Source organism: Primulina tabacum, chromosome 10, assembly GCF_025594145.1.
Source record: "Primulina tabacum isolate GXHZ01 chromosome 10, ASM2559414v2, whole genome shotgun sequence".
NCBI lineage: Eukaryota > Viridiplantae > Streptophyta > Magnoliopsida > Lamiales > Gesneriaceae > Primulina > Primulina tabacum.
In genome coordinates, this window is record NC_134559.1 from 3438338 (window position 1) to 3466134 (window position 27797).

The 27797-nt window shown below is 35.9% G+C and overlaps 2 protein-coding genes, 1 long non-coding RNA gene and 1 pseudogene across 9 annotated transcripts; 3 read left to right on the forward strand and 1 right to left on the reverse strand.

Moving 5' to 3' along the window:
- Nucleotides 1–1203: 1203 nt before the first annotated feature.
- Nucleotides 1204–5240, forward strand: LOC142505167 (zinc finger CCCH domain-containing protein 53). Its single transcript, XM_075618023.1, is given in 11 exon segments — nt 1204–1535; nt 1769–2678; nt 2680–2846; nt 2949–3101; nt 3212–3397; nt 3490–3581; nt 3659–3910; nt 3995–4154; nt 4254–4472; nt 4574–4651; nt 4730–5240. Coding segments are annotated over 9 exon segments (2004 nt in total). The 5' UTR covers nt 1204–1535; nt 1769–1937; the 3' UTR covers nt 4608–4651; nt 4730–5240.
- A 2290-nt stretch (nt 5241–7530) lies between these two features.
- LOC142505212 (putative calcium-transporting ATPase 11, plasma membrane-type) lies at nt 7531–14815 on the forward strand (annotated as a pseudogene).
- A 1465-nt stretch (nt 14816–16280) lies between these two features.
- LOC142505474 (uncharacterized) lies at nt 16281–23971 on the forward strand. Of its 6 annotated transcripts, none has more exons than XR_012804430.1 (4): nt 16281–16654; nt 21936–22173; nt 22384–22739; nt 23162–23939. It is a non-coding gene; the product is annotated as an uncharacterized LOC142505474 (long non-coding RNA). The 6 variants fall into 6 exon arrangements; XR_012804426.1 differs by lacking the exon at nt 16281–16654 and adding an exon at nt 16662–18955; XR_012804429.1 differs by lacking the exon at nt 16281–16654 and adding an exon at nt 18962–19463.
- On the reverse strand, nt 20692–23155 carry LOC142505473 (cytokinin dehydrogenase 9-like). Of its 2 annotated transcripts, none has more exons than XM_075618458.1 (5): nt 22423–23155; nt 22090–22217; nt 21742–22002; nt 21357–21616; nt 20692–21286 (listed from the first exon to the last, which is right to left on the reverse strand). In XM_075618458.1, the coding sequence occupies exons 1-5, from the start codon at nt 23021–23023 to the stop codon at nt 20941–20943; spliced, it is 1596 nt and encodes a 531-aa protein (XP_075474573.1). In that variant the 5' UTR covers nt 23024–23155; the 3' UTR covers nt 20692–20940. The 2 variants fall into 2 exon arrangements, with proteins under 2 accessions (XP_075474573.1, XP_075474572.1); XM_075618457.1 differs by having other exon boundaries at nt 20692–21262; nt 21354–21616.
- Nucleotides 23972–27797: the final 3826 nt, after the last annotated feature.

Below are 27797 nucleotides of genomic sequence, written 5' to 3' on the forward strand. Positions count from 1 at the left end.
TATGTTTTATAAAATTAACCCGTAAAACGATTTAGTGAAAAGTTTTGCTTAAAAAAGTCAAAGCTTGACTTCAAAGCTATTCATGATCTAAATTATAAATCATAAGCTAAAATATCTCTTCATTCACATATATACCTTTAATTTTATAAAAAAATATATAAAATAAGTACTTTGTGAAACAATCTCAAAAATCTATTTTTGTTAGATAGGTTAATATGATCTATATTTAAAGTAAAAAAACAATATTTTTAGTATAAAAAATAATATTTTTTCATGAATTTAGTCGAATTTGATATCTGTATCACAAAATTGACGTATGAAATTGTATTACAAAAGTTTTTGTGAAAGATATATGGCAATGACAAAAACTTACGTGAAAGTTTTGTGAAAGATATAGGGCAATGACAAAAACTTATGTGAGACGGTCTCACGGGTCGTATTTTGTGAGACAAATATCTTATTTGGGTCATCCACGTAAAAATATTACTTTTTATGCTAAGCGTATTATTTTTTATTGTGAATATCGGTAGAAGTTGACCCGTCTCACAGATAAAGATTCGTGAAACCGTCTCACAATAGCCCTACTTTAGGGCAATACCATATTTTTATTTTCAAAATTACCAAAATATGTTATTCTCTTAAATTTATTAAAAAAACAGAGGAATTAATATCTTTAGTTTATATCATGGTTAACAATTCAATATTTTTCAACAACTGATTTATTTGAAAAATATATGCACGTGAAAAATAGCGATTCAACGTGCACAGCTGACTAGATAGTTTAGATAGAAAACCTCCGACCCGAAAGTGTTAAAGAAGATGAGTAGTTTAAATAATGGGCAATTATTACATGTAATTTAGCATTTATAATCAAACATTGTTAATTGCCTTTCACGGAAACCCGAATCTCCACTAATTTGGCACACGACCCGGACCCGCGTATGACACGCCCCACCCAAATAAGCACCATTGACGCGTGCACGGGACGCGCTGGGCTCTGCATGTATGGGTTCGTCACCCGAAGCAGTTCAAAAAGAAGTGAAAAATTTGGAAGATAGTGTGTGTTTGTGTGTCAGATAGAGAACGTGCACTATTTTTTTTGAACACAGATCTGAACCCACTAAAAAGGACGACTCTCCAAACGCCTCATTAAATTAAATTAAAGATTTTACGATTCAAGTGCAGTAAAATCGTGATAATTAAGATTTTACAGCTCTTGAATTGGTGAATTTTTTTTTTTTTATCAACTGCCCATTTAACACGAGGTGAATCCATGGTGGGTTCTTTTTCCAAACACCGAATTAATTGTTCTGTGCTGTGTTCATGATGCTGTTGTTACTGTCAAACTGCTGCTGAATCCAGAAGGCGCAAGAGAGAAGGCGGTGTTTCGGCTTTTGTTACCATTGATAAGAAACATTTGAAAACTTGAACAGGAGAGAGAACATAAATAAGTGATATGGAAGAAAGATGAAATATTTCAGAGGTGATTCTTGGTTTTCAGAGCAAGCTCGTACTTGTGCTTATTTGATTCTGAGGTTTTTTTTTAATTAATTTTCTTGAATCTTGAGATTTTTCATCGTCATCAGCCTGTGTATGATGATGCTAGTGTTATTAATTATATATCTTCATGGAGAAATTCAACTACCCTGTTTTTATTTTTTGCGCAGAGGCAACTTTGAATGATTTTTTCCTTTTCTCTTACATTTCCTCAAAGGAAATACTCCTTTATTTAACACTTCCCTTTTCTTCTTTTTATGATTTTCTGCAGGTAGTGGACTACTGATGGAACTCTAATTTACAGTCGGTGGGTGTGAGCGTGGAAGCAAGAAAAGAAAGATTTTTTTTACCCATTTGCTTTTTTGCAACCTTTACTCACATAAAGGTACAGAATTTGGGAAGGGTTGGAGTGAAATCTGCTACCAACCCTAAAAATAAACATGGAACCATATGAAGCAACGAAGATTGTCTTTCAGAGGATCCAAAGTTTAGACCCTGAAAATGCGTCTAAAATCATGGGCGTTTTATTGATTCAAGATCATGGGGAGAAGGAAATGATCCGCTTAGCTTTTGGCCCTGAATATTTGCTACACTCGGTTGTTCTTAGAGCAAGAAAAGAACTTGGTTTAGTGTCATCGAACTCCCCTTCAACTCCTTTGTCTCCTTCAACTTTTAGCAACCCTTTATCAACTCTTTCAAGGCAGAATTCTTGTTCTTCTGCTTCATCTAGGGTTCTTGGTGGTTTGAATCTTCCTTCTCCTCTTAGTATAAGTTCCAGCTTCTCGGATTTTCAGAGCTCGGATGATTTAATCAGTCCTGGTGGTTACATTAATGGCAGCTCACCATCCACTATGAACTCTAGTGCGACTCCCTTTTATACGAGTGGGGAGGTAGATTTGATCCACGAGCTTCAGCTTCAAGATCAATTATCTTTTCTGAATGATGGAAGCGACCCCGTTTGCTTCCCTTCGTACGCCGGAAGCTGGGCTGGCGCCGCATCGGTCCACCGTAGGAGCTGCTCTGTGAATGACATCTGCATGGGGTCCGATTATCTGAGTGGAGGAGGGTATGGGTGGAAGCCCTGTTTGTATTACGCTAGAGGGTACTGCAAGAATGGTACCAGCTGCCCCTTCCTCCACGGCGGCGACAGTGGCGGTTCTATGGCGGTGGAAGGTGGAAGCTGTGGCTGTGGGTTCACCTAGTAATTTCGAGTTGATGGAGCAGCAGTGCCAAGATTTACTCCGTTCAAAGTCAACTCTACAGCAGCGGCAGGCTGCTTATTCTCCACGGTCCACAAGCAAATGCACGAATTTTCTTCTGCAGCAGCAATTTCCTGCCGACAGTCCAAGGTTTGTAGCGAAGTAATAATGTTTTGCTTTCCAGATCTTGTTAATCTTCGTGTTGTTTTCTAGATTAAATATATTATTTCTTTTTTACGTCTTTATTTTTAGAGCATTGATGATGGGCGAAGGCATGTACAAATCTAGCAGAAATAGGCTTGAAAGAGGTGATCTTGGAATAGTAATTCCCGGTTCAAGGCAAATTTACCTGACATTTCCAGCTGACAGCACTTTCAAAGAAGAAGATGTTTCCACTTACTTTAGGTGCGTTATATTTTATTGGACTCAATGAAGTTGAATAACCGATTTCTTGCTTTTCTAAGCTAATTGAGCTTTTGGGATTTGATTTTTATGTATTTTCTTTGATCTTGAAGTATCTTTGGGCCGGTCCAAGATGTGAGGATTCCGTATCAGCAGAAGAGGATGTTTGGCTTCGTCACATTTGATTATCCAGAAACGGTGAAGCTCATTCTTGCAAAGGGTAATCCTCATTTCGTGTGCGATGCTCGAGTTCTCGTGAAGCCATACAAGGAGAAGGGCAAAATCCCAGATAGGCATAGGTGATTTGTTAACCCTTTTATTCCTACTTGGTTTCTCTTTGTGGTATAGGATGCGGGATTTTTGAATTCTTGCTAATGGTGTGTTGTTGCAGGAGACAACAAATGGAAAGGGAAAGGGGCGAATTCAACGCATGTGGTAGCCCTACCGGTCTTGAATCTAGAGATCATTTTGATCTTCACCTTGGTAAGAATTGAACTAATTATTGATGTTTTATGCTTGACCGCGCCCCCATTATTGGGAAATATTTGGCTGCACGTTAGGTGCAAGAATGCTGTACAATACTCAGGATATATTATGGAGGAGAAAATTGGAGGAACAAGCTGACTTGCAACAAGCCATTGAACTACAGAATAGGAGACTTATGAGCCTACAGCTTCTTGATGTCAAGAGGAATAGCCACAACCGTACCCTCTCCACTGGTGCCGTTATTTCACCGTCTGCATACTCGCCAAATTTTTACAATCAAAGCATGGTGCTTTCTGATCGAAGCAGCCCGGAAGCCAAATCAGAAGGTTCCCATTTTACCAGATCCCATTTTCTCTGAAATTGCATAATTAATATATGGAGAATGAACACGTGGAACTATGTTATTGCAGGAAACATCCCGGATGGAACAATTCCGAATCTGGTAAATGTTTCTGCCAACGAGGCCATTAATCCTACCGAAAGCACGGTGGAGAACAAAGATTCTTTTGTCAAAACTGAAAGTGACAACGGGAAGGAAAGCTTCTCTAAAGAACGTGATTTGCAAGAAAGGTTTCAACTCTCTCTAGTCAAATGATGAAGATTAGATATTCCATTTCAGTGTATCATGCATCAATGAATTAAAGTTAATTAAAAGTATAAAAAATACAGCTCGGATCACAACCTCCCCGATAGCCCCTTCGCGTCATCAATTGCTGCCAGTGACTGTACAATGCCGTTCTCTAACGGCGGGGTGGAGACTGTGGACGAGAATGGATTCAATCCTACACAGGCTTTGAAGAACGATAATTTGATCACCGGCTCAACTTTTCTTCCCTCCACTTCGCTGGACATTACTCCATTTAAGTCATGTTACTTCCAAGTTCCCAGGTATATGTTATGTTCTCTCTTGCATTGCTCAAATAATTTTCTTACACTAATATTGCAAAACATTAATTAGGACTAGAAAATCATATATGACCTTGATGTAGGTTTGCTTCTGGTCATGAGACCATTGGAATGTAGGCTTTAATTAAATATCTTGTTGCTCTGCAACCACCTTATTGAAGGTAAGATGCCAACAATTATTCAAGTCTTCATCATCAAACTTATCTATTCCTTCACCTAATTCAAGAGCCATTTCCCAGGCTTCTTTTTGACAGGATAAAGATTCCTACCTGTAAAGCACCACCACCTCCACCTCCGTTTCCGCTGCCGCCCCCGCCACCTCAACCATCACCACAGCAGTTGGAACCACCACCATCACATAACTAATAAATACTATATTACCTATTACAAAACAAGAAATGCATATATATATATATAATATATATATTATATATATATATATATATGTATAAAAGGCAGTAAAAGAAAGTGGGACGGCCATCTTTTTTCTCAGCTCATTCTCTTTATATATAAGAATATAAATATGTGCTGCACTGTAATATTCGGTCTTCTTAGCTGAAATCTCGTCGGACCACAGGTATAAAAAGATAGTCATCATCTTACTCAAAAGATCAAAGGAATAACACTTTATCAGGAGCTGTAATTTTTCTCTTCTTTTGTCGCCATTTTGATGGATTCGGTCTCCCACTGTATAATTCCAGAAAATTTAAGGTTTCCCTTCTTTTACTTATATAAACGAAGTCGTTGTTTAGCTGACGCTGATATTTTATGCGGCTGATCAAGTATAATTACATAACCAAGAACTCATGAATACTCTGCATGTCGAAATTTTCGAACAAAGTTCAAATATTTGGATCTGTGATTACATTGTAATGGTTTTGAGAATAAATGTTGCTGTCTGCTGACCGAACGTCTTAATTAAAATGTGATGGGTCCTCTGTTTGGTTTGGTGTCATTTATTTAGAATATAAATTTCAAATTTTGTGTCTGTATTTTGAAATTTGGCATGTCTTTTTGGTCCCCCTATGATACTGATGCCGAGTGGGTTCTCGTTGTCGAATCTCACAGGAAATAATCGGAAATAGATCGAGTCTATGTTATATTTGGAGTTATTTTTTTTTTATATTTTAATAATAATATGTTCAATTTATAAAGTCGAGTTTATATTATATTTGGAGTAATATTTTTATGTTTTAATATAATATATTTAATTTTAAAATATAAAGAGAGCGTTGTTATTTCAGATTTAGTGTAGACAGAAGGAAAGAAACATGTGGGGATGGGTTATTGTCATTATTATGAAGACAGAAATTAGGGAAATTTCCTTTCTACTTTTTTCCTTGAAAAAAATGGGTATGATTGGTGTCCTTTTCTGAGTAAGATTATGGCCTAGAGCAGCCATCAGGTATCTTTTAATATTTTTATATTGTCCAAGAGTTTTGTCACTTTGCTGTGGATGTTCCCTTTTTTCACAAAATGACACAAAATATTGTGTCCAAAAAATATCCGAAATTGAGCATTTGATTAAAACCATAATTCCAACAGATTTTTTTTTCAATTTTTTTTATGTGATGAGGGTTACAAGAAGCACATCATCACATGGGAGATGACTTAGCACATGTTCTCTAAATTATGTCCGCTGTTGATTGGGTCCATTCCAGCAAATGCCCCATGACCCGTTCCTGTTCTCTAAATGGAACTGAAAATATTAAAATTGAGATGAAAATCATGTTGCAAATCAATTGGTCAATTTCAATACATGTAAGTGAAGTTTGAATTGATTGTAAAGTTTGCTTGAGGCTTAATTATAGTTATTTTATTTGGAGTCGTCTATAATTTATGTATACTTACTCGAGTACTTGTTTCTAACATTTTCTTTGATTCACATACAAATGTAAATATTGAATAATCGATCAAACTCGAGCGGCATCTTGGCCAAGCTCAACTTGTTATTTGACTCTCATGTTCATGTTCATCTCGTCCTGCTAGAACTCATGACCTCACTTGATGGAGGCTTTCTTCATATATTTGAAAGACAAAAACTTGTGTGAGACGGTCTCACGAGTCGTATTTATTTAGACATATATCTTATTTGTGTCATCCATGAAAAAATATTACTTTTTATGCTAAGAGTATTATTTTTTATTGTAAATATTGGTCAACTCATGAATATCGATAGAGTTGACCAATATCACGTGTAAAGATCCGTGAAGTTGACGAATATCGGTAGAGTTGACCAATATCACGTGTAAAGATCCTTGAAAATAATTAGTTTATTGAATGAGATGAAATTTCACTGTTATGTTGTTTATATATATATATGTGTTTTGAGAATCAAATCGGGAAAGCTTTACCGTGCACATGTGGGAAACATAGGACCCAAGAATACCTGGGAGGCAGTGCCTTGGTGGCAGTACTTTACTAAAATTGCTATTTGGCCCTCCAACTTTATGAGAACTACGTGTTCCACTCACAAGATAAAGTTTTGTCGTTATTCACCCATGTGGGCTGGGCCTAGTGAACTCATATTCTTATTTCCGGGCTGGACAGCCTAGATCGGAAGTGGACGTGCCGGAGCCCTCGTAGGTTTTGACATAACACGGCCATGTCAGTTGACTAGATCTCATTTTTTGTTTGTTTGGGTTTTGATGTTCTATTTCCCCTTAAAAAATGGAATATATTGGGGAGGGAGAATAAAAATAGCATTAATTTGAGTTCTTATATATATATGAGAAAATATATATATATAGCAATAGTTAGGAGTTATATTTTTTTTACAAACATTTTTTGGATTTGTCCAATGTGGTTTATACGACTAGTTTAGTTTGCAGGTATTTATGTTAATTCGTTAGTTTATCCAAAGCATAACGGAGGATAACAACGATAAGTTTCATCGTTATTAAAAAAAACTTCAAATTGAGCATTTGGGTAAAAAAAATTAGAACTCGAGACTTAATGGAGACCGTGCCCAAATTCACCAAACCACTGGTATGAAACGTGGGTTTATCTTCCTCATGACTCATTTCTCATGGTACTCACTCGAGTATTTCAATAAAATGCACTAAAATACATCAGATGAATTTCAGTATATCATCGTCCAACAAAATCAAATTCAGTGACACTTGTAAGCAAAATGTAGACTAATGTGTATTAACAAATCTCTTTACTCTTTCTTCCCGCCTATTTTGATGGACGCTTTGACTCTCTTTCCTTCATTTTGTACAAATCCATAAGCTCTGATCCACTTCTCACACACCATTCTCGCTCCATGTTTGTGCACAAAATATTGAAATAAGTAGTAGGGGGGGCTTTGAGAAACCATATTTGATCGTGACGATGGAGGAATATTTAAAGAATAATTTCGATTTAGATGCTAAGAGGCCATCCGAAGAAGCTTTAAAGAGATGGAGATCTGCTGTTTGGCTTGTCAAGAATCCTCGCCGCCGATTTCGAATGGTTGCAGATCTCGCCAAGCGTGCCGAGGTCAAGCGCAAACGTCAAAAAATCCAGGTTCCCATCAAAATTTAATCTCTTTTCTTTGATCCCCCGCCTGTTGGCATTCTCTTATCCAATCTCCCTTGATTATATACGAGTATGTATGTCTAGACGGTCTCACGAATTTTTATACGTGAAACGGGCTAATCCTACCGATATTTACAATAAAAAATTGTATTCTTAGCATAAAAAGTAAGGCTTGTTCATGGATGATCCAAATAAGAATCCGTCTCACAAAATACGATCCGTGAGATCATCTCATGTAAGTTTTTTAAATCTATTATTACTCGTATTTGTTTGAGCATTAAATATGTGCATTTCATATGAAATATTAAGTTTTCCCAAGCATAATTAGTCCGGGCCTGGGCCGGGGACAGAACCAACCCACACACAAGTAGGCTTGGGCATTGACCCAAAATCTTCTCTTCTTCATCTCTACCGTGACCCGACCCGACCCGTATATCATTTTGCATGTGGAACCGATTTCTATAATTTATAGTAAAAAAAGATCTATTTTTTTTTTTTGTTGCCTTTTGATCAATAAAGGATATAATTTTATATATTCAAAAGTGAAAAGTTGTACAAGGAATCCATGGATTCACAATTGTATCAACATTTACGTAATTTGAAATCCAAATTTGACGCCCGTTAACAAATGAAATAATTCAAGTCAGACTCAATAATGTTTCGAGGCAATTTCATAGAAGTTGCGATCATTAAAATGTCATACATTTCTTTCATTCACACAAATATACGACCTTTGTCCGGCGAGTAAGTTCCCACACATACTATATATTAATACAACAAAGCTGCGAATATTTTACATTCATATCCGACATTTTTTTAGTCCTTCAGCCAATCCTTTGATGATGCAGGTTAGCCACAATGCATATATAAACTTTCTTTCACTCTCAAAAAATAAATGTATATATATATATGTGTGTGTGTGTGTCTATATATGTATAATTTTTGAACTTTTACAGATCTCTAAGCAGGGATGATAACGAGTCGGATTAAATCTGAACGGATCGTTCTATTTTCGTGTTATAAATTTGTATATTTCTCCTCATCCCTGTTGATCCATATCTAATGTGCAAACTACAAATGATTTGTAAAATTAGTTGTAATGAAGTGTAATATACGTTAGTATTGATCATGCATATTGCAATAAAAATAAATGTTGATTTAATTTGGAAATATATAGTGAAATGAGCAGCAACACTTTTTAAAAATTTTTATTACAAAAAATATGAAATTTTTGAACACTTCTGTTATTACTATAATGGAATTTAAAGTAGTCTTAACAATCTGAAAACATTTTTCTTAAAAAAGTTTTATCTACAAGAACCGAAGGCTTTTTTTTCTGCACTAAATTTGCTGGTAATATCCGGCATTTTTTTTATAGTTTTTTTTAAGATTTAAGTTTTTAACTTTTGTTTGGTTTATTTGAATAGTCAGTCTTATTATTATATCTTATGACAATGAAATCACAGTCGCTATTATTCAAATAATCAAGTCTTTTTTCTTTCGAAATAAATCAATGTTTTTTTCCCCAACTGCCTATTTAATTTTGAGCAATTATTTTAGTCTTCTTTGTTTATGTCCATGTGATGATGTAATACAAGGTGGTACTACTACATATGAGTTGGTCTTTTTCAAAACCACGTCAACTTACTTTTTATATTTTGTAACGAGGACATCTCCAATAAATATCATTCTGGTGCAGTCCATTGTCCTCCAATGACGGCTGCTCTATTTTAGCAAAAATAACGCAGCCTCTTTCCTCGGCGCCAAATTTGGCGCATGGCGCAGAAGTTTTTATTTTATTTTATTTTTATTTTTTGTTTTTTAAATTATAAATTTGTTTTTTTATTTTTTAATTACAAATAGTTATATTTATAAAGTATAAATATTATTTAAATTTATTAATAATATAATATTGATTATATAACATAACTATTATTCATAATTAAAAATATATTAAATAAAATATAATAATTAATATTTGTAAAATAAAAAGAATATTTTGGGAATAATTTTTTTGGTGTAAGATTTAAATTAAATGAAGTTGGAGATTAATGTTATATTTGGTGCAGAAATCGCACTATTTTAATGTAAAATTTGCATCAAAATAGATTTTGTGGTTGAAGATGACCTGATAATCACGAAAGGCTACGCCAAAAAAATTTATGATAGAAAGTTACATCAATTATTACCAAATTATAAAAATATAGTTTCACAAAACTTTAAGTATGATGTAAATTAAATTGGATGAAAATAATTTAAAATATAATATGCATTATTGAATTGTCGAATAATCTACATTAAATTCTCAAATTTGTTTATTGCTTAATGTATATATTTATGTTATAAAGAATCCAACCGCTCAACCACATTATACCCTATGAATTAAAAAATTCCATTAAATATATTTGACAAAAATCTTTCTTGGATTCAGTCTGAATAGTAAGAAGGATGATTTTCAGGCTCCTCGTCTTCAATTTGGCATTTCTTCATGTGCTATTGGATCAAATTGATGAAAAATAATGGAAACGGTACTCATAATTAGCTTAAATTCATCACGAATTCAACACTCATGCACCAAGCATTACTGATTACATCAAGATCTTGCTCAACGTACTCTACATTTGCTGAATTAGAGTAGGAAAATGCATGATGCTTTGTACATGTTGAATTTCATAACAAGTTCTCTTCTTTTTTATTTTTCCCAGGAAAAGATTCGAATAGCTTTATATGTGCAAAAAGCTGCTTTGCATTTCATTGATGGTAAGATTTAAGCACCATTTACCTTCTAAATTCTGACGGGTTTCACCTCTGTTTCCTTATAGTTTCTACTTCTTTTGTGGCGTAGCTGTGAACCGACCGGAACGGCGCAAAATTCCGGAAGAAGTGAGGGAAGCTGGTTTCGACATTGATCCTGATGATCTTGCTTCGATCGCGTGTAAACACGATATCAACTTATTGGAATCCCATGGAGGACTCGAGGGGTTATCGAGAAAACTCTCAGTCTCGCTGGAAAATGGAGTATCGGTGAGTGAAATTTCGAACAGGCAGAAAATCTATGGCGTGAATAAGTTTCTTGAAAAACCGGCGAGACCGTTTTGGATGTATGTGTGGGATGCATTGCAGGATTTGACTCTGATAATTTTGATGGTTTGTGCTGTCATATCGGTTGGCGTTGGAATCACAACAGAAGGATGGCCGAAGGGTTTGTATGATGGGATTGGAATCAGTGCGTGTATTTTCTTGGTTGTGATTGTCACTGCCGTTAGTGATTACAAACAGTCTTTGCAGTTTAGGGATTTGGATAAGGAAAAAAGGAATATAATTGTTCATGTAACTAGAAATGGGAGCCGGAAGGAGGTTTCAATTTATGATTTAGTAGCAGGAGATATTGTTAATCTGTCGATAGGAGATCAGGTTCCAGCTGATGGGATTTTCATATCAGGATACAGCTTATCCGTTGATGAATCGAGCTTATCAGGTGAGAGTGAGCCTGTCAATGTTGACAAGAATCGGCCCTTTTTGTTATCCGGGACAAAAGTGCAGGATGGATCGGGCAAAATGCTCGTTACATCTGTCGGTATGAGGACTGAGTGGGGGAGATTGATGGTGACTTTGAGTGAAGGAGGAGAAGATGAGACTCCATTGCAAGTGAAGTTGAATGGGGTTGCAACCGTTATTGGGAAGATCGGTTTGGCTTTTTCGGTTTTAACTTTTCTTGTTCTGACAGCTCGGTTTTTAGTTGGTAAGGCAATGCATGGTCACTTTATGAAATGGTCGATGGCCGATGTGGTGAATATTCTGAATTTCTTTGCTGTTGCAGTTACCATTCTTGTGGTTGCCGTACCAGAAGGGCTTCCTTTAGCGGTGACACTGAGTCTTGCTTTTGCAATGAAGAAACTCATGAATGATAAGGCTTTGGTTAGGCATCTGTCGGCTTGTGAGACGATGGGTTCTGCTAGTTGTATTTGCACTGATAAAACAGGAACATTAACAACAAATCATATGGTGGTTTCAAGAATTTGGATATGTGGAGAAGTTACAAGAGTAGATGGAAATGCTCTTAAGTCTGTTACATCTGAGAATATTATGAAAACATTTGTAAATGCTTTATTTCTGAATACAGGAGCTGAGGTTGTGAACGGTAAAGATGGGAAAAAAGAGATACTAGGTTCACCAACAGAGAGGGCATTACTCGAGTTTGGCTTGCTATTTGAAAAGGCCTTTGATGCGCGAAAACAAGAATTCAATATCTTGAAAATCGAACCCTTTAATTCTGTCAAGAAGAAAATGTCGGTTCTGGTGAGGAATCATTGTGGTGGGATTCAGGCGTTCCTTAAAGGCGCATCAGAAATTGTTCTTGAAATGTGTGACAAGATTGTAGGAGAGAATGGGGAATCAGTGCCTTTATCTCACTGAACAGAAAAAGGACATCACAAATGTTATTAATGGTTTTGCCAGTGAAGCTCTTAGAACACTCTGCATAGCTTTTAAGGATATGGAGAAATCATCTGACGAATCAATCCCCTATGATGAGTACACACTTTTAGCAGTAATTGCGATTAAGGATCCAGTGCGTCCTGGTGTAAAAGAAGCCGTAAAGACTTGTTTGAATGCTGGGATTATCGTACGAATGGTGACTGGAGATAACATCTATACAGCCAAGGCCATAGCCAGAGAATGTGGTATATTGACTGATGATGGCATAGCAATAGAAGGTTCTGATTTTCGGGAGAAAGGTATGCAGGAAATGCAGGAGATTATACCAAAACTACAGGTTTGACATTAGTTCTAGAGTACAAATTCAGTGTGACATTTTAGGATCATCGGTATATTACTTTGAAGAATTCTATTTTGCAGGTTATGGCACGGTCTTTACCTTTGGATAAACACAAACTCGTTACCCTTTTGAGGAAAGAATTTAAAGAGGTTGTTGCCGTGACTGGTGATGGAACTAATGATGCTCCTGCTCTTCATGAGGCAGATATTGGACTGGCCATGGGTATAGCAGGAACTGAGGTCTGTGATTCTGTAGGAACTGAACTAGCGGTGAAAACTCTATAGTCCGTATATCATACTCAACCTCAAACTCAAGAATTAAATATAAACTTGAACCTCAACATTTGTAAAAGCTCGAGTCCTTTACATAGTCTGGAACACTAGTCAAGCTTAGGTCTCGTCCTTTTAGTTTGACGATGTATAGAAACTTCTGCATCATCTTAGGTTTCTAAAGAAAATGATACCATTCTGGAGCTCAAGCTCGATAATTTTTATATGAATATGAACCTGGAACTTTGGAAATCTTGACCTATTTGCACAATAAGATCAAGAATGCATATAGCCTTATTCTGATTCCTCAATAATGGGAGCTTTTTTAACATTCTCAGGTTGCTAAAGAAAGTGCTGACGTGGTGATAATGGACGACAATTTCACGACCATTTTGAATGTAGCAAAATGGGGTCGAGCAGTATACATCAACATCCAAAAATTTATCCAGTTCCAACTCACAGTAAACATGGTGGCTCTCGTGACAAACTTTGTTTCCGCATGTATCACAGGTAGAATTCGTTCAAGTATCATTCTTGGAATGGACTTATTTTATCTCGCGGTCTTATACGGTATCCAAATATCGACAGAGACCTTGCATTACTGCAGGTTCTGCACCACTTACTGCTGTGCAGTTACTTTGGGTAAACATGATAATGGATACACTTGGTGCATTAGCACTTGCCACAGAACCCCCACATGATGGATTGATGACGCGATCACCTGTAGGAAGGAACGTAAATTTGATAACAAAAGTTATGTGGAGAAATATAATTGGTCAGAGTTTTTATCAGCTGGTAGTGCTTGGAATTCTCTTGTTTAACGGGAAAAGGATCTTCAAACTCAATGATAAAGATTCAGATGCTACTCTTAACACTCTGATCTTCAACACCTTTGTTTTTTGCCAGGTATATAATCTCTACTCTATGGGACACTTTAATACCATTGACCAAGAATCTGACTCGGACTCAACAGTGACAAGTAGAAAAACATTGCCCCCTCGAGGGCCTCAACTATGATTAAATGCAAGTTTCACGCATAACTTACCTTTGCTGACAGTTTCTGAACTCTTGATTCATGTTCATATTATTTATCATGAATCTTATGTGATGATTCACGATGCTACTTGCATGGAATGAGGACTGAGTCGGTGGGGATAAGAATAAAAAATCACCCCTATCAACCATAAATATGCAATTTTCGTTTATTATTATTTTAGCTGTCTAACATTTGTGCTAATTCTATACTGTTTTCCCAAAATAAATCTAGATATTCAATGAGATCAACAGCCGCGACATGGAGAAGATAAACATACTCAGGGGCATGCTCAGCAGCGGGATGTTCATGCTTATTTTGGTATCCACAGTGACGTTCCAAGTTTTAATAGTTGAATTCTTGGGTACTTTCGCCAATACCATACCTTTGGGCCGAGAACTATGGATTGTGAGCTTTGGGTTAGGAGCAGGAAGTTTGCTTGTTGCCATTGTTCTCAAATGCATCCCTGTTTCATTCCCTAAGAGTACTGGAATAGTCATGCATCATCATGATGGCTATGAACCGTTACCAACTGGACCGGATCGAGCTTGAAGAAGACCCTTTTTCTCCAATAGAAATCTGAGTTAAATTTTGGGTAGATGATCTATGTTATGAGTGCAAATTCTCAGACAATGAAAGGGAAATAGTCAGGGATTCTTAAAAAATTTTCTTTTGCATTTGGATCAATGAATTTGAAGCTAATAATTTCAAATTATAAGAACAATCCATTTGTTTTGTTGAGTAAATCTATTTGCCAATGGATTTGAAATCCACAACTAGATATTTTTTGTATGTAATGAATTTTCATCATATATTTCAAATCATTCTTTCAATTTCTTCTTCAAATCCAAACACAATCTCATTATTTTATTCGTTTTGAAGAAAGCCTAAGAGCTAGGCATCTCAAGGCTACTCGAGTTGGCTTACTGCGACAATATTCAGATGATGTTTGGATCGAAGACACTGAATTTTTACTTGAATGGTTCTCAATATTATATTTGATTAATATATTTAGGTTCTTCGAAAATACAATTAAATATACATTATGTTTTTGTAAAGTATATGAACATTTCATATCTTCTAATAAATCATAATTTTAATTCAATTTTTATCACTCCTAAATGTCATATTATTGTACCAAGTTTAATTACAAAATTAACCATATTTTAAAATTTTAAATAACTCACACACTTTTAAAATAATTCAAAACGTTTGATTCAATATCACTAGCCTAATAAGTCCTTGTACTACATGATAGCTATAGTAAAACGAATATATTACAATTAAATACATATTATATTTCGACAAAAACTTGTGTGAGACGATCTCACGGGTCGTATTTTGTGAGACAGATCTCTTATTTGAGTCATTCAAGAAAAAATATTACTTTTTATTGTGAATATCGGTAGGGTTGATCCGTCTCACAGATAAAAGATTCGTGAGACTGTCTCACAAGAGACCTACTCTTATATTTTCCATCACAAACTTTTGAAATATATTTTCTTAAATATGTTTCCAAAATATCCAAATAGCAAAACTTCTCTAATTTCATGTTTGAATTCTTTTTTTTATTAATTATATTTTCTCTTTTAAAGATAATAATATTATGAAAAAACAGTAATTTCAGTATATAGTTGATATGTTTTAGAGATTAAATTAGTTGTTATAATTTTTTTTCATTAATATAATAATATTTCGAGATGTTATATATCCGTATTTAAAATCAATAAAGTTACTTTTCATAAGAAAAAAAGAATCTAATTTCAAAACGAAACTGAAAATAATTGATTATCTAAATTTGCTATTTTTAATTATATAAAGTAATATTTTTTGAATTTAAGTAATTGACAAAAAAAAAAAAAGAAACTTGGAGACACTATATTATTGCTTGTATCACCGGCAGACGCGGGGTTCCATTGCCTGTTATAGTTAGGGATGATACACCATTTCGTATTGTACCGAAAATCTTATATCGTAAATCGTATCGAAAATTATTGTATAAGAAAATTTATGTTCTTATCGTACTGAAATTTTCAAATGACATACCGTTATCGTACCGAAAAATTTGATATTGTTATCTTGCTATATCCAAATATTGAATATACCAAAAATTCTATAAATTCTACGTTTTTTTCGATTCGATGATCTCGATTTATGATATTTTTTCCCATATATTATTGTAGCTTCCCCTGTCGCGTTGCTTCTATCACTCAGGTTGCTCTAATGGAACAGCGATTGTCCTCCCTTTTTGGGGAACCAACATTTTCTTAGGGTTCCTGCTCGCACGCACGATTCTCTCTTCGAAATTCGACTGCATAATGCATGTACCTTCAACATGGCCATGCATTCTAGTTTCCCTTGTCGTTTGCTGGATTCTAGCGTATCAATTGAATTATACGCCATTTAAATTTATCTTTTTGGCCATTCTCGCCTTGGTTTTTCTTGAATTTGGTCGGACTGTTCTTGTTATTGGGTTTTTATTATCATAAATGTTGAGAAACTACATCACTATGTGTGTGAAGAAGCTTCTGTGGAACTTTTTCTCCATCTCATTCACATGAAGGTGAATTACAGTTATAAAGTTTGGAGTACTTTTATCATACATAATAGAAAGTAAAGAACGTAACTTGATCCTCTCTCCATAATCGATTTCGATATGTTAGTTCCCTCACGATACATTGGGTTTGCAGCAATTTGTATTGCAGCTTTGATGTCACAATACAACAGTGCTGCGTCTTTGAACTATACTCCCATGTCCTACAGTATGCCTCTTATCCAGATGATCTCACAAGTTGTTGCGGCCATTGCTCGTTATTAGGCTTCAGCAGAAGATAGTGAACTCTACTCTGTTTCTTTGTTCTCCAGGATACCAGTGAGTTACGCAATTTAACGCAATAGTCAGTTAAAGATCTTCTAGTTAACGGACAAATAACCCAATCTGAGTCACAATAGCCTGTGATATCCAAAGACCTCTCCACTGATAACAAAATTCCTAGACCTGGTGCATTTTTAAGTTACTCAACCACTCTGGTCGCAGCCTTGAAATGGGACCTCTTCGGAGAGTGCATAAACTGACTCAAAGTTTACACAAATAGCTTGAATTGTGACCGATGTTGAGCATTAATTTCCAACTTGTGAGAACTAGAATTTAAAGTTATGATTTTTTGTTTCATTTAGTTTGCACATTCTCTGATGGTTCATTGTTCTCATTTCATGTCAAACTATCAGAATGAAATTCTGTTATTTCCACTCAGTGGTTTTGCCATTGTGTATTGAGTAAATTTCTACATCTCCTTCTCCCTTGGACTCTATCCTTCCAAACGTATAGTGGTATCCACATCTTGGCTTCTTTATGTTCCAGGAGGATGCTTTTGAGACACTTCATTGTTTCCTTCCTATGCGTGGGAGTAAACAGTGATTTGCAATTTTCTTTCGGACATCTCTTAGCTGTGGTGCTTGAAAGACTAAAAATAACTGGATACTTTGCTGCAGGAAGGTGATCCTACTTAATCGACTGTATCGACTGTGAAGGGGGTTCAAAACTCGATCTTTGTTGTTATTGACTTCTTTTTGATAACTGCCTTGGAATAACTACTTTTTCACATTCTAAAATCTCGATCTTCAGGACACTATCAAAATATTCTTACTGGTTATTTCCTCTGAAGCAAAATATGCTTTTCTGGTCACAAACTCGTAGAAAGTTTTCCCTCTCCACACATTATAGGTGGATTCTACAGTTAATTATTAAGGCTAATGGAGGAAGATGAAGGTCACGGAGCTGGGAATAAATTTTTTTCGTCCCTGTTAACTTTATAAAAGAAACCAAACTATCACTCGCATCCTGCACGTTGGTTGACACAATTACTCAACAAAGGGAATTGGCTGTTCCTGAATCACATTTTCTGGAGTTTTTTCTGGTTGCTCCTCAAAATGGTCATTGGATTCTGAGTTGGATCTGTGGTTAGGATTCTGACCTTGGTTGAGTTGATTCTGAATCTGATGCTCAAGGAGGACAATGTTGATTTGTTGTCCTAGTACTTTTTGGACGTTTGGTTAGGACTTGGACATACGTTAGGTCCTGACTCTAACTAAATCGATATATGAAAAAATGAAATATTCCACTGAAGTTGGAGCAGGGAAGGGCCTTGGATTGAAGCTTCGAGCATTTTTGAATTTCAATCCATTTTCTTACTGATAAAAGAGACTCGTTAGTTTACTGATTCATTTAACCATAGTGGAAGTGGGATGCAATGAAACTTATGAACTTTATTCTTGATTTTATTTGTGCAATTTATCTTCATGTAATCTTGATGATACTTTTTTCTCGATATTTCAGCTATGTGGCTGCTGTTTCTGTATCTAGTAGAATCATTATTCCCAGTGCTTTCTCTTTGCACAAATTCTCATTGGTTACTTCTACTGTTTCTCATGCTTGGCAGGTTTCTTACTCATAACAAGTTTGTAATTTCCAGTAGGAAGTTCTGAAATGGACCCGTACAAATCTAAATGAAATCCATTCCATCAATCAGCATTTAGCAAAACTGCAATCAGAAAATAAAATCAACCATAACTAGCTTTTGTCACCGGATCTTTCTTTCTTAGCCACAAGATACAATTGTAAAGTTACCATATTGTCTATAGATGTTCGGTGAAATCACTGCTATAATAATCCATTTTCTGGCTAGTTGTTAATTCTAGATTCAGTTCCTATCTTTCGCTATGCATCTTTAGCTTTCTAGGTGCATACAGATTTACTCAGGGATTTGTTGTGTTTTTTTCTTGTTTGTGTAAAGTGACTGCAGACATCCTTTAAACTAATTGAGAAGAATTGAAAACTAGAGTACTAGATGGACTTTAGCTTGAGGTAGAAATCTCCTGATATGAAATAGAAGGAATTTGATTTGACGAGAGATCATATTATTATTCTAAAAGTTTTCAATAATTTTAAGATGAAACTATGACAAGAGCTTCTGGACCTGATAGAAATCTGCAATGAGAACGTAAAGATGACCATTACATAGTTGATCTTTTTGCTATTCTTGTCACTGGGACTCTGTAAATAGTGTGCAAGAAGCATTTTGTGGAACTTCTACTCATGGACTGTTGGGAGTTTAGTTATGAGAAAGAAGTGGGTGAGCGATATTCTTTTCAGTAATTTACCTCTTGGTATAATAGTGGTATTTTGATAATAGGTTTAAAGGCGTAATGCACAAGGCTGGATGCGAATCTTATTGAAGTGAGGTGCACTAAGGAAATATTTTAGGATCAAGGTAACTGAAGAAAATTTGGCACATACAGACCAATCAAGATAAAAGAAATGTAGGTCATGTACCTTCAATTCTAAAGTCTGTACATTCCACTATCCAAAAATGGTATGAAGAATCTGTGCCATTTTCACTTTTTATGTTCCACTATCTGTATGACATCATATAATATGATGTGAGTGGGTCTAGATTCTGTGCTCTCTATCATCAAATGATTTCTCGAGTGTTCGATTTAAAAGTTCATGTTTTAGTCTGCTGTTTAGAAGTTCTGTGCCAAATAGTTTCATGAAATGATCTTGCAGTACTCAAAGCATAAGCAGCGTTTCATATGCGTGTGATTATATATATATATATATATATACCTCGAGCATTTCTTAAAAACACTTGAAGCATTGAGTTATTCTAAAAACTTTTTTATGCTCAGATTAAAATGGAACCATGAATCTTGCTAATGGAATTATATTGTTAAATAATTTTTAAGTTACTGTGGATAAACAGAAGGATGCGTGTCGAGCTACTTGAATAGTGGCTCAACAGGTTGGTATATCACCACTTCCATTGTTTAATGAATGGAGGAAATTTCTGACTGCCCGATATCTCATGCGTGTCCCTTAAAATTGCGTGAATTGGCTATTCATTTGATTTGTCCTACATGAACTTTCTATTGATTGACAACAGGATAATGCAAGTGTAAATTAGACACTGAGTTTATTTGATATCAATTCTGATCAATTGAGAAATCATTGAAGAAGCTATTAAATTATACATTGTTGTATTTGGGTCATTGAACATACAGTGCTTTGATAAATGTAGCAGTTGCAATTGTTGTAGAAGAAATTAAACGAAAGATATGGTAGAGTTAGGAGAGTTATCGTATGAGGTCCACACAATGCTAGTTGCAGGGTTGCATTGTTTTTTTAGTTTTTCCCTAAAATAATTGATTTTTTTTTTTGTATTTTTAGTGTATAGTTTATACTCTCCAGGTTCATATGTATCTAGATGAAGTTAAAATTAGGTTGTTTCAAGGTTCAGGAAGGGCGTTTAGCAGTGTGGGGTGGCTTTAACTTTTGCACTTTTATGTAAAATTCTGTCCTAGGCATTGGGTTGAGTAAACTTCAATGAGATTCAAAACTTCATTATTTTCCCTTTCAATGCCCCCATGTTTCAATTATCAACTTGGTTCAAAATTTGAACATCGAACATGTTCACGTTTGTCCTGTGATGCTTCAATCTTGTCATTGAAATCGATGCTTAAAGAATCGCCTTCCTGTAATATGATGACTGTAAGTTTTAGAATCAATCCAGCGCTTTTGACATTGAATGTGATAGCATACCATTGTATGTAATTATTAATTATAATTCTTTAAATTCAATAGGAATTAAACCGGTGGCGACCTTTATACATCCCAAGAATTGTGGAAAAAAATATTGAACTTCCATTAATCCTATCAATATGGTAAACTAGACCTTTTCTAAAATTTGGTAACCCCTTGGCCTACACATTAGATTGCTGAGAAATGATTGTAACCTTTGAGCTGTTTGCACAATCTGCAGGCAGTTTTGTCTAAATTATCGAAGTTGACTGTCATATAATGGAGACGGCCTTCTGAAAAATTCTCTGTCCCGGGGCAAGTATTGCTAGAGGGTCATAGGCTAACTTCCTTTGTACGAAGATTTCCCACCGTTGACCAAAATGTGCTTTCCACTCTTCCTGTGTCGTGTAATGAGGCAGATATTGCTTTACTCCTAAGTTGGCTGCCTCACAGAAATCTAAAATCCTTTTGTTTAGGCCTAGGATGTATTGTAAGCCGTCATGTTCTATGGATAAGGGAACTGCATGTGGAAGAAATGCCACCAGGTAGAAAATGTCTTCCTCTGGTAGTACAAATGAAGTTCTATTGTCCCACCTGAAAATAAATGATAATTGATTTATTGGCAAAACTACATGAAAGAGCTTTATACATTGGTTGTCTGAGAGTTTCTAAGTGAGATCTTTACATTGATTTATTGACTGGGTAGACGAGGACTGGGCCGTTATTTGTGTCCGTTAAAATGTTGCCGAAGACAACATTGGCAAAGCTGTTTATTTGACTTTTTGGAATAATTAGATTGAGCCATGGGTGTGGAAGATCCCATATCCCCTTAGATCGTAGTTTCAGTTCCGCTGTGTGCACCCTGTCCAAGAATTCTACACATGAAACTTCTGTAATAAAGAGTGTTGAAGGGATGTAGTTTAATTGAGACAACAAGGAATCAACCTCCTGCATAAGACAAAATATGTATTGGATATTAGAATTACGTTTGATTAATTCCTATCTCTCCGAAATTTCTATATTTATTTCAAAACATAAATAATGATAAACTAATGGTTTCTCATGAATCTCACCATGTCTATTGTATCGGACTCGTGTAGATTAAAATTTTTGGTCAATTCCAGACAAAACAATGTCTTTCCATCAGATATGAACTGACTGGCTTGAGTTGGGTCTTGGGGATTGAATGATGATCTCCAGTAATTAACTAGACCTGTCTTGTTTATGATCACAAGACCTTCTATGTAATCAAAGGTGTTTTCTGCAGATATCAAGTACTCCTGGTCTCTAGCAAAAGTGGAGAAGTCTAAATATAGAACTCTAATCCATTTCACCTGTGGCAAGTTTAATTACAATCTTGTGAAGTGTTCGACCATTCAAAACATTGAAATAATTGTTGACCAGGGATACCGCATTTTTACCATCTTTGGTGCTGGCTCAAGAGCGATTCTTGCTCTAGTTATTATGCCAAACTGGCCTAGGCCACCCAGAACTCCATGAAAGAGGTCAGCATTCTGCTCTTCTGAACAAATTGTTACTTCTCCTTTTCCTACATTTAATCAATCATTGTTTGAGAATTGATGAAATAAAGACAGTATTTGACAAGCAACTTGAAGGTATATATATGCCATTTTCTGCCTCAGTATCATATTATATAGCAGGGATTTCATCATTCTAATGTTCTCTCCGAACTTTACTCGTGTTCTATGTAGCAGTCTACCGACATGCCACAATATATTTTTTATTACACAAACCTGTGACAACCTCAAGCTGGTGGACATTACTGATTTGAGGCCCATGTCGAAATGCCTGTCCACTGATTCCAGCATTTGACAACGTGCCACCTACCGTTAGATGCAGGTAATCTGTCCAAGATTTTGGTGCTAACCCATGTTTCAAGCACTCATGCAAGATATTGATCCACAGCTCGCCAGCCGAGACATCGACGTAAGGGAATATTCCCTTATGAACGGTCATTTCATTCCCACTTAGTGATTCCATGTTGATTACAATTCCTTGTGGTGCTTGCGCTTGACCTTGCACTGAATGACCACGACCTCTCGCCGCAATAGTAAGCCCAGAACCCGAACCCATTTGCCAAACATGTTGCATAGTTATGGCGATATCGGACACTTTTTTTGGGTGTAGAACAGCAGAAGGAAGGAAATGAATTTGGTTTCCAAAATCTTTTGCTGCAAATTCATTTCCATCGAAACTAAAACTCCCTTGAACATGTAGTGCCCTTAATGATGATTCGAGGCTACAAAAACAGAGGCTTAGTTTGATAGCCATGCAGCATACTATCAAAGACATGGAATTTCTAATGAAAGAAATATTGCTGCTATTTGATTTCATGTTTCTTTGCTTCTAGATGTCTAAAGAAAGAAAAACTTCCAATTTTTATGTTTTTGAACTTTGAAAGGCAGAGGTTGATATATAGAAGAACCAAGGGTGAAGAGTTGATGGAATTTAAAGAGAAATTTTGTGTTGCAGGAATTTAAAGAGTTTTGTTTCAGGGTCAACGTATCTTCAGTATGAAGAATCCGTATGAAGACTGCCTACTCGGATGGATGGTTCTCAAGTTTCTTTTTAGTTCTTTTTGGGATCTTTTGTGTACAAAATTGAAACACAATTACTCATGTCAAGTTGAATATGAAAAGTCACAGAAAAGGAAGATTTCATAGAGATCTTCACTTTTTCACACAGTTCCCACCACATTATCACCTTTTCCCAATCAAAGACAGAACCATGTATAATCTCATTCCTCATTTACCATGTTAAGGATTACCTTTGCCATTTATGGAATGTGTTAGATTTTTCTTGTTTGTAATCCACTTCGACATACGGCTCAAATGGTGGCTTATTGACTTGGTATTGTATATTTCGTTTCTATAGGAAAATATTGCAAATCTAAAACTTGAGATTTTGTGAGAGGGACTGACGTTGTATTTTGTTATTGCTGGACTGTCTCACAATGGGTCGATACGACGCGCGAAGTTCGATGAAATGCCCGTTTCGTTTTCTTGGACTAGAGATTTGCTGTTGCTGTTGCCGTTTGTTGGGTTGGGACCTCTGGCTTAATGCCATGGCGTAGGAAAATTGAAGGTAAAGACAACTGAGAAAACTCTGCTCTTTGCATTAATGTTGGCAAGGTTTAAGGCAACATAATGGACCATGAGCATATAATTCTTTTGTTTGTTTTAGGGCTGAAGACAAAAAACTCTGCTATAGTTACATTCTTGTATTGGCTTGCTTAACATAGTGGTGTCCATAAATTGAATACTGATATATATATATATACACAATTTTTTGATCTAAGTGCGGCAATGTTTTCGAAGTGCCATTTGCGTGATTCTTTTGCGGTTTTCGGATTCTTCAAGTAATAATAAGTTAAGTGGGTTTGTCTTATAACTATTAATTTTGTTTATGACTTTGTTCTTTTTTGAAATTTTCGATCGAACATTATTCTACTTCTCCTCTTTTCTTGTGATACGATACTTTATATTTTGGCGATGTGAGGATTCAACTGGATATAGGTGAGAATCCCAACATATGATAAGTTTAATTATCCTTACACGGTGGGATTGTAACCATTATATGGTCCCATCCCTTAGAGGAATAAAAATTAGGGACTGTAATCAGTAAACCATGGAAAATAAATGAATCTCAGTGCAAATGCCAAACTATGCTTGCATTTATACTTATGATATATGTTATATGAAATATGATGTGCATGATATGTTATTTCGAAGATCATATGTATTTGGTATGTATGTGCTCCAACGACCTTCATTTACTGATCAGTGATAACGTATCACATATTCAATACTCTACGCTCCTCAGATAAGTCAGAAGAGAAAATCGAGGAACATGAATAAGACTAGTTTTGAAGCTGATAATAAGAGGAATCGAGAAGTTTATTTTAGTTTTCGCTTATTTAAGTTTTTAATTAAAGTTGTAAACACTTCCTCGTATATTTTATAATTTTAAAAATTTACATTGTAAAGAAAATTTTATGATTGATTATGAGTAACAAACTGGTTTTTGTTTTATATTGTAATACGATACTTGTTGTTTTCAATTATGTGATTGTAAAATAACGCCGATGTCGATTAACCCCGGTCTCGAGACGTGACATGTTTGAAATATATCAAATTTAATTTTAAATACAAATCAAATATTAATAGAACCAAATTTTAAAAACCTCCGCATACGAACCAATTAAATTGCTGCCCCCACAACTCACATGTTTTTAGATTCTTGATTTTATCATTTCTTTTGACCTATTTCTTGATTATTACACGGTATAATTAGCCACAAGCTTTGGCACATGGCACCAGCACCCTGACAAAGAGACGATGTTTTAAGTTTGAAACCCTGAGGTGTAATTCCCTGCCCAAATTAAAAAGAAGATAAATTAAACCACAATGGAGTATGCCCTACTCTCAAATCCTTCTTTTTTTCTCTTGGTTTTTCCATGTAGAAATATATTTTGTGAAGTTGGGACAGTAGTTGAGTTGGATTCACTGATTATATCAGAGACATTATTCTGTCCTCAAAAGAGCAACATTGGACCCAATTGTCAGCAACGTTTTACAATATTATTACTCGTATCATAAAGACAGTTGGGTCACATTGATGTTTACAAATGAGAGGCTCAGGCAAATCAACCTGCTCGTTTCGTTATGGCCGGTTCGGCCGTAAGCATGTCGGCCAACCTAAATTCTTCTTTTATGCAACCTTTTAATGGTCGTCGAATAGAGCTCGAGTTCTGAAATTTCTATATTCTTTTAGAATATACATACATCGTCTTTTACCACTATGTCCAACCTAACTGAGCTGGTGTTTAAAAGAGCAGGCTTATATCCATCGGGTTCGAGTCGAGTTCAAGATCCCTCGATATTTACTGTTTATGGAGTTTGAGCGAGAACATGCAGTCAATATCTTTGTGAGTGCATGCATATATACTGGACCTCGACTTAGGGTCGATAGCCATGGTTATTATTAGATATAACTAACTGACGTAGTTAGTAACCAAAATTATAACTAAGAAAGTGATTTGTAAACATTCATTCATTCAGTTCCTATTCTTCTGATATATGAAATAAGAAAGATTCTTCTCTCTCGATAAACTTCCGCAATATGGTATCAGAGCAAACCGCTCTGCTCGCCGGAAATCAGAGCTAAACCGTTCTGCTCGCCGGAAATAAATCCCTCATGCCGATGCTGCTCAGAGAAATTCAACAATCCGTTGAATATCTTCTTACATATACTCCTTTGAGCTGATTTGATTCATTATCCTCTACTTCGTTTGGATTAAGGGTTTCAGAATTCATGGCGAACACAGGCACATCAACATGGAACTTACCGGTGCGATCGGCAACTGATGATCCATTGAGTCCTTATTTTCTTCATCATTCTGATAATCCAGGAATTACACTTGTTTCTTAACCACTCACAGGTGACAATTTTGCGTCATGGAGCCGAGCTATGAAGATTGCAATCTAAGTCAAGAACAAATTTGGTTTTATTGATGGATCCATTCCCAAACCAGCAGAGTCTGAATCAAATTTGATGAATGCTTTGAATCGTAACAACAACATAGTCATATCATGGCTATTGAATTCCGTTTCTAAAGACATTTCAGCTAGCGTTTTGTTTGCAGAATCAGCTGCGGAAATTTGGAACGATCTCAAGGAACGATTCCAGCAGAGCAATGGCCCTAGAATCTTCCAACTTCGCCGCGAATTGCTCAACCTTAGACAAGATCAAGATTCGGTTAGTGTCTATTTCACTAAACTTAAGGCACTATGGGAAGAGCTGAATCATTTTCGCCCCTCGTGTAACTGTGGAAAATGCATATGTGGTGGAACAAAGAATGTTGAGGCGTATGTTCAAAAGGATTATACAATGACATTCCTTATGGGTCTCAATGAGTCTTTCACTCACATCAGAAGTCAAGTTTTACTTCATGAACCACTGCCATCAATCAGTCGAGTCTTTGCTCTAATTGTTCAAGAAGAACGCCAACGGGAAATCGGAGGACATCAAGGCACTATCCTACCAAATCAAGGCATGGCATTTACACTCAAAGCTGATCAATCTCAGGCACAACTGAGTAATCGCAAACCACAAAAATATCAGAAAGGAAGGCCATTCTGCACAACCTGTAATATTCCAGGACACACGATTGACACATGCTATAAGATACATGGCTACCCACCTGGATATAAGACTCGTTTTAAGGGTGGATCTAGAAACCCAGTTGCTCATGTCAATCATGTGCTGGGACAAACCAGTGTCCCTGAAACCCAAGATGACACAAATGTTTTCCAGAATATCAACAAATGGCAAATGGAGCAATTAATGGCCATGTTTATTCAACAACTTTCTTCAGCAGACACAAAAGAAAACTCACTGGATAACTCCAGTCCTTCCCCCATCACAGGTACTTGCCTATCCATCTCAATTCCAAATGCATTGAATATTTCTACATGTTGGATAGTAGACTCAGGTGCATCTAGGCACATTTGCTCCAACAAAGACACCTTTATAGTACTTAAGGCAGTACATGATTCAAGAGTGACTTTACCAAACAATGAACGAGTGGAGGTGCACTTCTGTGGTGAAGTTCGGTTGGGAGCAAACTTGATTATTTCAGATGTTCTATATATTCCAGAATTCAAGTTTCATCTACTCTCTATCAGCTGTCTACTTGCCAACACCGATAATATGATGAGTTTCTATCGTGATTCTTTTATAATTCAGGACACCCGAACACAGAAAATGATTGGCAAGGGTAGAAAACTAGCAGGGCTATATGTGCTGGACTCGGATTCCATGGGTATTGATCACCACATAAATCTCGTTGGGAGTCAAACTTGGCACAAGAGACTTGGACACCCCTCCCCGAAGGTCATGAATGCTTTAAAATCAAGTTTACAACTTGAATCAGATGTTATTTGTAGCAAAGATTTTTGTCATATTTGTCCATTAGCAAAACAGAAACATTTGCCATTTGCTTCCAATCATAGATTGTCTTCTACTGCTCTTGAACTCATACACTGTGACATTTGGGGTCCTTATCATGTCCCTACATATAATAATCAACGATATTTTCTGACCTTGG

Excerpts from the sequence above, each read along its gene's own strand:
- LOC142505473 (XM_075618458.1), bottom strand. The coding sequence starts at position 23,023 with ATGAAATCAAATAGCAGCAATATTTCTTTCATTAGAAATTCCATGTCT. Across the intron at positions 22,218-22,422 it reads CCAGCTTGAGGTTGTCACAG|GAAAAGGAGAAGTAACAATT; the intron begins GTTTGTGTAATA and ends GATTAAATGTAG. Across the intron at positions 21,617-21,741 it reads AGTCCGATACAATAGACATG|GAGGTTGATTCCTTGTTGTC; the intron begins GTGAGATTCATG and ends TGTCTTATGCAG.